At 45.1% G+C, this 14,726-nt stretch overlaps 1 protein-coding gene across 1 annotated transcript; it reads right to left on the reverse strand.

Moving 5' to 3' along the window:
* Positions 1–156: 156 nt before the first annotated feature.
* LOC120052221 (tudor domain-containing protein 7A-like) lies at positions 157–14,387 on the reverse strand. Its single transcript, XM_038999044.1, has 18 exons — positions 14,187–14,387; positions 13,895–14,042; positions 13,399–13,629; positions 12,524–12,747; positions 11,554–12,321; positions 11,205–11,341; positions 10,741–10,930; positions 9,771–9,882; positions 9,192–9,397; positions 7,194–7,328; positions 6,987–7,070; positions 6,661–6,795; positions 6,392–6,496; positions 4,499–4,912; positions 1,773–1,894; positions 1,345–1,505; positions 987–1,108; positions 157–731 (listed from the first exon to the last, which is right to left on the reverse strand). Exons 1-18 carry the CDS (start codon positions 14,385–14,387, stop codon positions 633–635), a joined length of 3,594 nt encoding a protein of 1,197 aa, XP_038854972.1. The 3' UTR covers positions 157–632.
* Positions 14,388–14,726: the final 339 nt, after the last annotated feature.

Consider the following 14,726-nt stretch of genomic DNA (forward strand, 5'->3'; position numbering starts at 1 on the left):
TAAAGTTAGTACTGTGGGATATTACACACAAAAAGCAAAATAAGTGTCAAAGTCAAGGTATTGAACAACGAATTACATACAATTGACTGAAATATAAACTTAAATAATAATTTAAGTAAAAGGCAAACAAATCACAAGTTAGAAGGACAAACGGCAAGACCAAAAGTTGGCGCTGAATAATAACTAAATCAGTAAAGAACTTTCTACACAAAGTATTTGATAGATTGAAACTGAACGATAAAGGACACTTTTTTTTATATTACACTTGAACAACATACCCTGCTAAGGTGATTGATGGGGTGGGTACTGTTGTTTAATCCCTTTCTCTGTATACACACACAACACTGCAAATAGATTCGTCCCCCCATACGATAAGAAAAATCACAGTTCTATGCTTCACACAGTGCTAAGCTAATAGACCGAGCTCCTGCATAAATGCAGGCTACCCAATGACCTGAGACACTCTGGAAGATCTTTGTGACCTGTGGAATAAGTGAACGGGATACCAAGTTATATGCTACAGCCAGTGGTGTGCATCATTTCAGCATATGTGATAGACTCTGGCAGAGTTCTACCTGTGTGGTATAAGGATACCACAACAGTCTTATGTGGTCTGTCTGTCCAGTCCGGTTCTACGCGGCGGTACTCTGTTCCTCTGGGAAGTCAGTCATGATGTTGTGGACCCAGATGTCAGTCTCCTCCCGAGAAGTGTCCACCAGGTACACTATCACCTTGGAGCACAACGGAAATAAGCCAGTGTTTGCATTCAAAATGGCACCCGATTCCCTATGTAGTGCACTGCTTTTGACCAGGGCCCATGGGGGCTCTGGTTGTCTGAAACAGTGCGCTGCTTTTGACCAGTGCCGATGTAAAGAATAGGGTGCCATTTCAGAGGCAACCAGTGACTGTTATCCTTTTTGAAATTTATGTTGCTACTGGCTATATGTATTTTTATCATTCTCAAATAAATTCAATAAATCAATCACCTTCCTGTCCCAGGGAAACTCCGCCTCCACCACACACTCCACCTGGGCCACCAGGGGCTTCTTCTCTACGTGGTTCCGGAACACAATGGACGCCGCCTCCGACCACACACACTGCTCCACGCCTGGGGAGGGAAGAGGGGTTATTCGATTTTATTAAATCTGTATTTATCCAGGTTTGTCTGATTGTCTTTTTTTTGTTTGTGTCTTTTGCAAGAAGTGTTCAAGATAGCAGATGTTAGAGGTCAACATGATAGAAATACACTGTTGATAAACTACAAGTCACCAGTCAGACTATTCCAACAGAATTGCATGTCCTCGACACACATTCATTATATGCACAGTATTGTCCAGTACTCACCAGCCAGTTGTGCGGTGATTCCCTGGAAGGGCAGCTGTCTGAACGACTCGATGAGGGGCTGGAGCAGGGTGCAGCTAACCAGTTCGTGTTTACCATAGTCCAGCTCGTACACAGACACCAGGCCGCTGGACAGAACCCTATTCACCAGCACACGGTGCCAACTGTGGGCACAGAGAGAGGTCAGAGGTTATACACAGACCCCAGGCGGTTGGAGAGAACACCCTTGACCAACAGAGTCAACTACGAGGGAAAAGGGTGAATGAAACATTCATGCATTTATTTGACACATTTCAAGTTGATATAGTTGCCTCAGCCATGTGAAAACAACACAAAACCCATAAATCATCTGGGCCTAAAAACACGATGAAGTCAACATTTGTATAAAACCAAAACTGTGGAGGCCTCCAAAACTTAATCTGTCCACTCACTTATGGTCCACCTTGGCGGCATAGACCTCTCCTTTCTGTACATCTCCGGGCCCCGGCGTCTCCTCCCTCTGGTTGTAGTAAAGAACCATCTCTCCCATCAGCACCACCAGCTTGTACAGGTCCTGAGTTTGATTTGACACATTTCAAATATACTGAACACAACATGCAAGAGTTACAGTCCATATGAGGAAAATCAGTCAATTTAAATAAATTAATTAGGCCCTAATCTATGGATTTCGCATGACTAGGAATACAGATATGCATTGATTGGTCAGATGCCTAAAAAAAAAAAAAAAAAGGGCCTCAGGATCTCGTCACAGTATTTTTGTGCATTCAAATTGCCATGGATAAAATGCAATTGTGTTCGTTGTCCCTGCCCATACTATAACCCCACCATGGGGTACTCTGTTCACAACATTATCAGAAAACCGCTCGCCCCCACACCACACACGTGGTCTGCGGTTGTGAGGCCGGTTGGACGTACTGCCAAATTCTCTAAAACGACATTTGAGGCAGCTTATGGTTTAGAAACTAAAATTAAATTCCCTAGTAACAGCACCAGAGAATTCCTGCAGTCAGTGTGCCAATTGCACGTTCCCTCAAAACTTGACAATTCTGTGGCATTGTGTTGTGACAAAACTGCACCTTTTAGAGTGGCCTTTCATTGTCCCCCTGAACAAGGTGGACCTGTGTAATGATCATGCTGTTTAAATCAGCTTCTTGATATGCCACCTCTGTCAGGTGGATTATCATGGCAAAGGAGAAAGGCTCACTAACAGGGATGTAAACAAATTTGTGCACAAAATTTGAGAGAAGCTTTTTTTTGCGTATGCAACATTTCTGGGATCTTATTTCAGCTCATGAAACATGGGACCAACACTTTACATGTTGCGTATATATTTTGTTCAGTGTACATAGTTGCCTCAGCCATGCAGGTTTATTCTGGATAAAAAAAGCGGCTTAGGTGTTGAGCGTGGCAGGGGGTGCGTGGTCTGCCTGGCTGACATTTTCTAACATTTGTCCATGGAGTGGAGACATTTTTGCAGTTTTAAAGCAAATTTCCTGCAATTCTATAAATTTTTCCATGCAGCTGAGAGAAATATTGCAGTTTACTACAAATTTCATGCAATTATACATATTCTGCCACGGAGCTAAAATATTTTTGGGGCTGTTTTAAAGCTAATTACCTGTAATTCAAAAAGAAAAATCATGGCTAATATGGTGTTCATTTGGACAAACAAAATAAAATATATACAGCTATATTCATTGTTGTTTTAACTTTCAATTCTCCCTGTCTAGCTTTTATTTAGGGGATTGTCAGTACTCAAAGATTATATCCCCCAAAAATATATAGCACCATTATCTTTTCTACATACTTTGTGGTTTAAGTCGTCTTAGTTCACACTGAAAGCAATATTTTTTTTACAGTTTGCACTTCGGGCGGCCCTCCCGAGGATTTCATTGGCAGAGAAATCCCTGTCACGCGAGTTCAACAATACAGACACACATGATCACCAAGACCAAACAAAATCAATGTCTAAAGACTAAGCTACTCCATTAACCTCTCTTGGGTAAGGGGCAGTATTTTCACATCCGGATGAAAAGCGTGCCCAAAGTAAACGGCCTGTTACTCAGGCACAGAAGCTAGGATATGCATATAAATCGGTAGATTTGGATAGAAAACACTCTAAAGTTTCTAAAACTGTTAAAATTATGTCTGTGAGTATAACAGAACTGATATGGCAGGCGAAACCCCGAGGACAAACCATCCCCCCCAAAATTAAAGAAATTCAGCCTACCACTGTTTTCAATGGCTGTCACTTTTATTTTAAGGCGAAATCCTCCCAGATTGCAGTTCCTACGACTTCCACTAGATGTCAACAGTCTTTAGAAAGAGTTTCATGCTGGTTTTTGGAAAAATGAGCCAGAAATTGTAGTTTTTCTAGGTGGCTCCCATTTTGGCGGTAGTGTTTCCAAGTGCGTTCTTTGGTATTTTTCTCCGGTAAAGACAATAACAATTCTCCGTCTTAAATTTCATCGTTTATTAACGTATTAGGGTACCTAAGGATTGATTATAAACGTTGTTTGACTTGTTTGGAAAAGTTTATTAGTAACGTTTGAGATTAATTTTGTATGCATTTTGAAGGAGGGAAACTGGGTGGATTATTGACTGAAGCGCGCCAGCTAAGTTTTTATGGATATAAAGGACATTATCGAACAAAATGACCATTTGTGATATAACTGGGATCTTTTGGAGTGCCAACAGAAGAAGATCAAAGGTAAGGCATTTATTATATCGCTATTTCTGACTTTCGTGGCGCACCTGCCTGGTTGAAATATGTTTTTCATGCTTTTGTATGCGGGGCGCTGTCCTCAGATAATCGCACGGTGTGCTTTCGCCGTAAAGCCCTTTTGAAATCTGACACAGCGGCTGGATTAACAAGAAGTTAAGCTTTATTTTGATGTATTACACTTGTGATTTTATGAAAGTTAAATATTTATAATTCTGTAGTTTGAATTTCGCGCTCTGCAATTTTACCGGATGTTGGCCAGGTGGGACGCTACCGTCCCACTTGCCCATAAGAAGTTAACCATTTCTCTGCAGAATCCCAAATGGCACCCTTTTCCTTACATAGTGTGCTACTTTTGTGCAAATGTAGTGCACCATGTAGGGAATAGGGTGCCATTTGGGATGCAACCCTTGGCAGCTCTCTTGAACTGGTTACCTGCCATGGCTGCAGCACAAAGTGTCCCGGGTGACAGGCCACAGACACGTAGACGTCCATGTTCTGGCCCGCCTGGGGAAGCTCCAAGAGAGGGGGCAGCACCAGCTGCTTCTCTCCCCAAGCGGAGGTGACCAAAGTGGGGTTTGAGGTGTCCCCGGCACCATCCAGATGGCTGGGGGTGTTGGTGGAGACAGGGATAGGGCTGCAGGCTGGGCTGTCGAGGGTAAGCTGATCCACCATGTTGGTGACCACGGTGTCGAGGAAAGTGGGGGTAGGGAGGCCGTCCTTCTGGGGTCCGGGTTGCTTCCATAGGTCAGAGGTCGTCATCTGGTGGTTAACACTGTTGGTGACATCCTGGGAGTCAGAGGTAAACAGGTAGATGTGCACCAGCTTGGTCTCGTCCAGCGTCGAGATCTATAGAAAAGGAGAGGGTTGAACATTTCTTGGAGATGGACATGACATAGGAGAATCAATAACATTTAATTCTAAAGTTCAGCTTGGAGAGCTACAGCGCAAAGGAGAGTTAGAAAGCTTGAAGATCTAATAGTACAGAAGGAAAATCAATCGTTCATTTTATGAAGCTTTTTCCTTTACAAAGTGCTTTTATATATAGGTGAAGAGAAGGTTAAAAATCAGTCCAAGTTAGAGCCTTTCATGTCCATTTTTATTTTATGCTTCACAAGTTCGACATTCCAGTGTGCCTACTTTCAGTTTGTAGCTTCTGAAAGCTATGCTAATGAGGACAACTCTGTGCCAAAATTCTTTCATTTCGGCAGTTGTGGATCACACCTGCTTCTAATGTCTCATCAACTCTCGTCTGTCTATGCATCAATTTTTCAAGCATTATATATTGCTGCTCGAGGCAAGCAAATTCAATAGTTCTTTGTTTAAAAGTGTGCCGACTGCAGTTTCCTCCCAAAATACATTCTGAACATTCTGTTCAGCTAGCCGTTACCACACCTGCAGTACAAAAACAGTTGATACAGAGCATTCGGGAAGTATTCAGACCGCTTCACTTTTTCCATTTTGTTACAGCCTTATTCTAAAATGCATTAAATAGTAGCTGTTTTTCCCTCAATCTACACACAATACCCCATAATGACACATCAAAAACAGTTTTTTTTTTGTGTGGAAATACTGAAGACTGGCTTCTGTCTGGCCACTTTATGATAAAGGCCTGATTGATAGAGTACTGCAGAGATGAGAACCTTCCAGAAGGACAACCCAATCCCCACAGAGAAACTCTAGAGCTTTGTCAGAGTGACCATCGGATTCTTGGTCACCTCCCTGACCAAGGCCCTTCTCCCCCAATTGCTCAGTTTGGCTGGGCGGACAGATCTAGGAAGAGTCTTGGTGGTTCCAAACTTCTTCCATTGAAGGATGATGGAGGCCACTGTGTTCTTGGGGACCTTCAATGCCTCGACACAATCCTGTCTCGGAGCGCTACGGACAATTTCTTCGACCTCATGGCTTAGTTTTTGCTCTGTTATGCACGGTCAACTGTGGGACCTCATATAGACAAGTGTGTGCCTTTCCAAATCATGTCCAATCAATTGAATTTACCACAGGTGTACTCCAATCAAGTTGTAGAAACATCTCAAGGATGATCAATGGAAACAGGATGCACCTGAACTCAATGTCAAGTCTCATAGCAAAGCATCTGAATACTTATGTAAATAAGGTTTATTTTTTTAAATAAATTTGCACACAAAAAAAACTTTTCACTTTATCATTATGGGATATTGTGTGTAGATTGATGAGGGAAAAAAACAATTTAATCAATTTTTGAATAAGGCTGTAATGTAACAAAATGTGGACAAAGTCAAGGGATCTGAATACTTTCCGAATGCACTGTATATACTTTAATTGGATCTGTGTTTGTGATTGACGTACCTTCATGCTACAGTCCATAGAGTTGAGTACAGCACCTCTAAGCCAGAGAACAGCCTCAGGAGACCAGACCCCCACCTCCAGCTCTGCCAGACAACACTTGATCGCCTAGGAAGAGAGTAGTATACTTTAGTATCGCATAGGGACATTTGCTTGCGACAAAGTACAGGAACGCATGGTGTACAGATAACCTATCGCAAATTGTACATCAGACAACAGGAGACAACACAAGGGATCAATCATCAATAAAGCCAGGGGTCTTTCCGTCCGACCTGTGGTGGGATGACCATGAGCTCGTGCAGGAACGGAGGAGGGATCTCTCTCAGCTCTATGACCTCTACAGAGGCCGGGACTCCCAGGTCCACAAATTTGATATCTAGCACTCTGCTACCATGGAGGTTGGTGATCTGACAGGGATACACAGACATACTGTTTGGTAAAAGCAAGCATAGCGCAGAATATAACAAAGGAGAGAATTGGTTTGAAACGCATTAGATTTCACTATTCATTTATTTTGGGGTGAAAAGATGTATTGTCAGAGAACATCCCATTGGGATAAGTGTTCCTTCCATGTAGTTTATTCTCTACAGTCTCCTACCTCTACTCTGGACCACCTTCCTTTGTACCGGGCCAGGCAGCACTTCCCACAGAACGAAGTAGACACCAGAGACTCTGACGTCACCTGGCAAAGAGACGATAAACAACATATTGTAAATCCTATTACATTATTAGGCTATATGTGTGTAACAGCAATTTGCCCCCCCAAAAAAAGAATGGTGTGACTATCCCAACTGTCTTCATGTACCTGGGTTATGAAGAAGGCCTCGATCTTATCCAGGATCTCGTTGAGCTTGACCCGACCTCGGGAGGGCAGCTGGCAGAAGATGGTTCCGTCAGAACACACGTTGGTCACAGACACATTCATATAGGTACTGTTGACCTGGAGGAGAAACCAGACACATTGATATAAACATCCCTCTCAGGACCTTGTCTTTCAAAGATAATTCATAAAAATCCAAATAACTTCACATATCTTCATTGTAAAGGGTTCAAACACTGTTCCCCATGCTTGTTCAATGAACCATCAACAATTAATGAACATGCACCTGTGGAACAGTCATTAAGACACTAACAGCTTACAGACAGTAGGCAATTAAGGTCACAGTTATAAAAACTTAGAACACTAAAGAGGCCTTTCTACTAACTCTGAAAAACACCAAAAGAAAGATGCCCTGGGTCCCTGCTCATCTGCGTGAACGTGCCATAGGCATGTTGTAAGGAGGCATGAGGACTGCAGATGTGGCCAGGGCAATAAATTGCAATGTCCGTACTGTGAGACGCCTAAGACAGCGCTACAGAACGGATAGCTGATCGTCCTCGGAGTGGCAGACCACGTGTAACAACACCTGCACAGGATCGGTACATTCGAACATCACACCTGTGGGACAGGTACAGGATGGCAACAACTGCTCGAGTTACACCAGGAATGCACAATCCCTCCATCAGTGCTCAGACTGTCCGCAATAGGCTGGGAGAGGCTGGACTGAGGGCTTGTAAGCCTGTTGTAAGGCAGGACCTCACCAGACATCACCGGCAACGTCGCTTATGGGCACAAACCCACCGTCGCTGGACCAGACAGGACTGGCAAAAAGTGCTCTTCTCTGACGAGTCGCGGGTTTGTCTCACCAGGGGTGATGGTCGGATTTGTGTTTATCGTCAAAGAAATGAGCGTTACACCGAGGCCTGTACTCTGGAGCGGGATCGATTTGGAGGTGGAGGGTCCGTCATGGTCTGGGGCGGTGTGTCACAGCATCATCGGACTGAGCTTGTTGTCATTGCAGGCAATCTCAACGCAGTGCATTACAGGGAAGACATCCTCCTCCCTCATGTGGTACCCTTCCTGCAGGGTCATCCTGACATGACCCTCCAGCATGACAATGCCACTAGCCATACTGCTCGTTCTGTGCGTGATTTCCTGCAAGACAGGAATGTCAGTGTTCTGCCATGGCCAGCGAAGAGCCCGGATCTCAATCCCATTGAGCACGTCTGGGACCTGTTGGATCGGAGGGTGAGGGCTATGGCCATTCCCCCCCAGAAATGTCTGGGAACTTGCAGGTGCCTTGGTGGAAGAGTTTGGTAACATCTCACAACAAGAACTGGCAAATCTGGTGCAGTCCATGAGGAGGAGATGCATTGCAGTACTTAATGCAGCTGGTGGCCACACCAGATACTGACTGTTACTTTTGACCCCTTTGTTCAGGGACACATTATTCAATTTCTGTTAGTCTGTGGAACTTGTTCAGTTTATGTCTCAGTTGTTGAATCTTGTTATGTTCATACAAATATTTACACATGTTAAATTTGCTGAAAATAAACACAGTTGACAGTGAGAGGACGTTTCTTTTTTGCTGAGTTTAGGTACTGTTGACCTGGAGGAGAAACCACAGACGCATTCAAACTCCATACTTAAGAAATAAGGGACAACATGGCACTACGTATTCATGAACGCCTAACTGAGAATAAACCCTCATTACAGTGAGATTGAGGTAGATTACTTAACACGGCAAGAGAAAACAGGATGGGTATGCATGCATTTCAGATGGACGAAGGACAGAACACAATATTGCATGTGCTACCTACTGCCGGTGTGCCATAGAACAAGGCCATTAACCCAGAAATGTGCCCCAATCCAAGGCTGACCCTGTGCTGCTCCCAGCATGCCGTCTGTGCGCATCCTTTCCATGCAAATTGATCAAATGTGCATTGAAAGGAAAAATGGATACTCTAGAAAACCTATAACAACCTGTAAAGGGTTCTCCATGGCCTTGTCCTGCAGAGCCTTGAGGCATACAGCGTTGATGTTGACCTCATCATCGTGCGACGTGTCGTAGAGCACCACCTGGGGCGGGTCAGCGTCGTGCTGCAGCAGCTCCACCAGGAGGATCTTACCTACGGCCAGGGACTCCAGCGTTTGCAGCACAGAGAGCTCCGAGCTGAACTGCTCCAGACCTACACACAGAGAGGGAGACGCAGAGAGGGAGAAAGATGGTGACAGCAGCGTGAGGGAGAGAGAGAAAAGAGCGAGAAAGATGGGAGAGAAAGAGAGATGGAAAAAGAGCGAGAGCGATTAAAAATGAACCTCTTGCCCCATATTACACCCCCGAGGTACTTAGATCTGAGAGGATCCCTAAAGGACAAAGACAGCAGATTAAACACACCAGAACGTGGAATACCACTAACTGTAGTGACGTGACATGTGTAAATAAACATTACATTTAGCTAACTGCTTGTATTCTCCATCACACAATCTAATTATTTTCATGGACACACTGTAGTTGCGATGCTCAGAAGAGACGGGGAAATGGGAGTTGAACTTGGTTACCAGCTAGAGTACAGGTAGTCGCCTGGAAGGGCAGCTTGAGGAAGTCTTTCTGCAGCTCCAGTAGTTTGGTTCTACTGAGGACCTCAGAGAAGCCATGGTCCACGTAGTACACCTGTAGAGCAACAACAACACAGTCTGGTTATAAACAGGGCCTTGAACTTTCTGTGGACTGAAAACATACAAGGTACAGTCTTCTAGTAGTACACCTGCACGGCTGGTTACTGGGCTAGTGGTCCACTTAAAACACCTGAGGGTCGACAAATCTGGTTAAACACAGGGCCATGTAGGTGATGTGGACTGGACACCTGTAACTAAGTCTAGCATAGGAATGGCCAATAAAACATCCTCATTATTTCCTGCTTCCCATGATTATTATTTTTCACACTATACTTTAAAATCCAACTAGAGTTGGCAGAAAAGTATCCTCATGAGGCCCTTCTAACCCTCAGTATGTAAAAGTATGTAAAATGTAATATGTAATAAAATGTATGCACTCTACTGTAAGTCGCTCTGGATAAGAGCGTCTGCTAAATGACTAAAATGTAAAATGTAAAAAAATGTAACCCACTACCACACACTTCTCTTTCTACTGCATTTAAATGTTTTATTAAATGTTTTATTTTACCTTTATTTAACTAGGCAAGTCAGTTAAGAACAAATTCTTATTTTCAATTACGGCCTAGGAATAGTGGGTTAACTGCCTTGTTCAGGGGCAGAACTACCGATTTGTACCTTGTCAGCTCGGGGATTCAATCTTGCAACCTTTCGGTTACTAGTCCAATGCTCTAACCACTAGGCCAATGTTTGTTCAACTTTTCACCACCTAATCGTGTTTTGGCTCAGTTCCCTGCAGCGCTTCACAAACCTATAGGGGAGATTTCCTAGACACCGGTTAAGCCTAGTCCTGGACTAAACAGAACTTTCAAATGGAGATTCTCCATTGAGCTTGCCTCTCCAAGACTGTCCTTACCTTGACTTTGTCGGTCATGACCTCACAGACCTGGGCCCTGACGACCTCCTCGCCCCCCTCCACTTTGACGGCCGCCAGTTCACCAGTCGAGGGGAAGGGGAGGAGCCTCTGAGCGCTGAGCTGGCTGTAGACGGTACTCATGGATTCCTCCATTGTCTCCAGGGCCTGAGAGTAGCCCTCGCCTATGTACCTGAGTAAGAAGAGGAAAATTCCCAACATTTTCAGGTTTTTCTGAAATCCAGGTTGGAGGATTTCCAGAAGCAGCAGGAAATATTGCAGGGGAGTGAATCTTCTAAACAGGAAATTAGAGGCTTTAGGCTGCAAAATGCCCTGAAAAGTTCATGAAATGCCCCCGAAATTGCAATGTCGAAGACATAATTTCCCCCCCAAAATTTAAAAGTCCCCTTAAATTTGACCAGCAATTTCTCAAAATAAATAGTCAAATGACCAAAGAAATAAGCTACCTGAGGATGACCTGGTCGGGGCTGCTTGCCTCCACCACCAGCACTGAGGGGAACTCCTCCTTGGGGAGCAGCAGAGGAGGAACCACGGGGGTGCTGTTGAGCTTATAACCCGACGGAGAAGACGGGGTGCTGCTCACCTGCATGTCCAAACAACACACCTTACTACAGTTGTGCCAATGTGTTCTCTATCAGTTTCTTCTATTGGACCCGGCACATGTTGTTTGGGAGGGAATCAATTTCAAGAGTCGATTCCCGACTCGAGGGATCAGAAATGACTCCGATATATGATCTCCCGAATAAACAATGAATAAATTAAATAACATTTCTGGAGTGGAAAAGGCAGCCCTACCTTGGCCTTGTACTCGGTGGTGGGGCCGTAGAGGATGGCCTTCTTCTTGTTGTCGGACATGGGGTACTCCACGGTGCAGATGTCTAGTAAGAGAGACAGGTTGGCCAGGATGTCCTCTGGGAAGGGAACCTTGAAGGTCTCCTGGTAGAGCTTGGGGAGGGCGTGGGCCCACAGGCCATGGCTGTATTTAGACAGCAGCTCCTTCAGTCTGAGGCACGCCTCCGCGGGGATGCTCACCGCTGTAGGGGAGAGGGGGATTGGGGTGGTGGGGGTAGGGGTAGGGGAGACCATCCATGTGGGGGAGGTGAGGAAGGGAGGAGTAGGGGAGGTGGGGGTGAGGGAGGGGGGAGTAGTTGTTGGCTTCCATGAGGGCGAGGTGGAAGTAGGGGAGGGTCTCCACAAATTACAGGTGGGCATAGGGAGTAAGTGGGAAGGAGAGGGCTTCCACAAGGTAGATGGGGCAGTTGGAGAGGTGGGGGTATGGGTCGGGGAGTGCTTCGAAGAGGGGGCCGGTGGAGTGGGCAAGGTCTGACTCTGGTTCAAGGAGGGGTTCCTCGGTGAGAAGAATAGAGGGGCCAGTTTCACTGGGTTGGCAGTGACTGGTTTGACTGGAGCGGTAGTGATGGGTTTGGCTAGGAGGGTTGTGGCTGGTTTTACTGTATAAGGAGCCGTTGGAGGTTTGATTGGTGAGAGAGCAGGGCTGGGGGGTTTGGGCTGAGGGGGGTAGACCAGCCTATCTGCTCGATTGGTACTAACAGGCTTCTCAACCTGAAACACAAAGTGTCACTTGATGCATCAAAGTGCATTTTTAAAGTACATAAAACACTACAGTAAAACAGTGCGACTTTCTAATGTTCTGTAAATCTGTGGGGGGAAAATGAGTGGTAACTATTCTATCATCTCAAAAAAAATAATTTTGTTGCTGATAGAAGGGAAACAAAGATAATATGATTTTCCACTAGATACTTACTGAGCAGATGTGTGTCCAGTTCTCCAGGTCTATGACTGCTTGGCCAGGTAGGTCCTGTTTGTGCATGTCCCGGTACACAGAGGGCAGCTTGGAGAGCCACAGACCACTGCAGTACTTCTTCAGCACCTCAGAGATCTGACTCTGCACCACCTGGGGGTTGTAGCCTCCCGGCTTAAAGGCTTTGGGCGTCGGAGGAGAGACGTTACTGATGGTAATGGCGAGAGCTGGGAAATAGGATGAAACGATGGCATGTTATTAATACATAGTATACCAGCTACAGTCATGTTCAGTAGGGTGAAAACGTTTTCAAATGTTTTGTACAGTAACACTACCACCACTAAAGTGTTCAGAGGACACTAACCAGATGCCCTCTAGAGGGAGACATAGCATAGACTTCCTAGGAGAAATATTCTTAGTCTGGGATTTCAGACAAAATCTCCACTATGAATCTGCTGTCATGCAATTAGCCAAATCTCCAAATGGAGAAAGGTGGGTTCCACTTGAGACTTACCAGGAGCTTTTTGGGTGGTAATCGAAATGTGATGGTTGACTTCTTTCACCTGTCTAGAAGAAAAGGTACATTTCTTACATTTACATTTAAGTCATTTAGCAGACGCTCTTATCCAGAGCGACTTACAAATTGGTGCATTCACCTTATGATATCCATTTCTTGACTGGTATGAAGAAAGATAGAGGGATAGTAACATCTGGTGGTACCATTTGAATGCAGAGAAGACATTTGTCAATAACATTACATAAAATTACATTGAAAACGGTATAACGTCACAAACCACCTACACCTTACACATTGGTGTGTGTTAATGCCCTCCACACCTCTCATACTAAAGAATGTGTTCCTTCCACTCACCTCTCACTGGGTTTCACCTGAGTGATGGACTCCCTGTTCTGACTCTGCGGTGCCGGAGCAGGGGGGTTGGCCCGCTCGTCATGCTGGCTGTACATCTTCCTGATGTCTCCCCCAGCACTGAAGCCTCCACAGGTGTTGTAGCTTCGTGGCCGTGAGGGTCCCATGGAGGTGTAAGGCTGGCTCCAGCCAGAGCGCACTTGAGCACGGTCGGGCTGACGCAGGGACGTCCGAGGCTTCTCTGGAGATGAGGGGAGAGATGGAAGAGGTAGATGTCAGTGATGATAGCATCCTGCTTCACTTTTTCACTCACTGATTTGATTCATATGTGCAAAGAATCAGGAGTGAGAGGAATATAATTTTGGTCTGAAAGGCCCTTATACTTAGCTTTTTGTTGAAATTCAAGTTCTCAAAGTAATAGTAAACTGGGCCATCGAGGAAAGACACATTCAGAAAAGAGCCATTCTCAGATGACGCAGACTGGGACAAGGACAGACGAGACCTACCATAGAACACAAAATTTGAAGCCAATTTCGACCTCATCCGACAGTTCAGCATCTGGGATCTGCCAGGTGCCCTCTTGCTGGACTTCTGACGGGCGACCAGCTGAGCGATGTGGGCCGTTTCTTGACAGACTGCAGCAAAGCACATTATCTACAGGAAAAATATAGAGAGTACAAGCTCATACAAAGTGACACATATTGGCTTAAAATCTCAATCTGACTAGCTCAACTCTCCTCAAACTCCAAATATGTCCTTCCTCCTGAAATGTGCACGTCTTCACTTCCTAGGGCTTACCTCCCCCATGCGATTCTCCACCCTGACCACGGAGGGGATACTGCGGAGGAAGCACTCCAGTGAAGGGTAACCCATCTTTCGGTCAGGGATGAACTCCCCCGTCAGCGACCTGTATTCCCCCTGCAACCGCGTGATGGACACCCCGTTCTTATTGGCCTGGAGGACAGCCCGGAGCATCTTCTTCATCAGATCGTCAGACATCCTGACACATGGTCAGGAACATAATGAAGACTGCTGTCAGTGTCAACCCAAAATTAGTCCCGTTAACTACTTTGTATTGCAGCGCCATTTTGTTCCTTCTTAAGTACAAATGGAGCCAACTTAAATGATGACTAGAATGAATGTCCAATCATTGCGCTAGATAGTCAAGTCAGTTATGTTCTACAGTCACCAAACACACAATTATACACACTTACCAAGGCCTCAACTACTGTGACATATGCTAGCAAACTTAAATACTTGAGCTACGGATAAGTTACCGTTGCCTAGATATAACCAACTCAACTAGCTAGCTATACGGTTGCCCACTTAGGCTACAGC

The sequence above is a fragment of the Salvelinus namaycush genome, chromosome 8 (genome assembly GCF_016432855.1).
Source record: "Salvelinus namaycush isolate Seneca chromosome 8, SaNama_1.0, whole genome shotgun sequence".
Classification (NCBI taxonomy): Eukaryota; Metazoa; Chordata; class Actinopteri; order Salmoniformes; family Salmonidae; genus Salvelinus; species Salvelinus namaycush.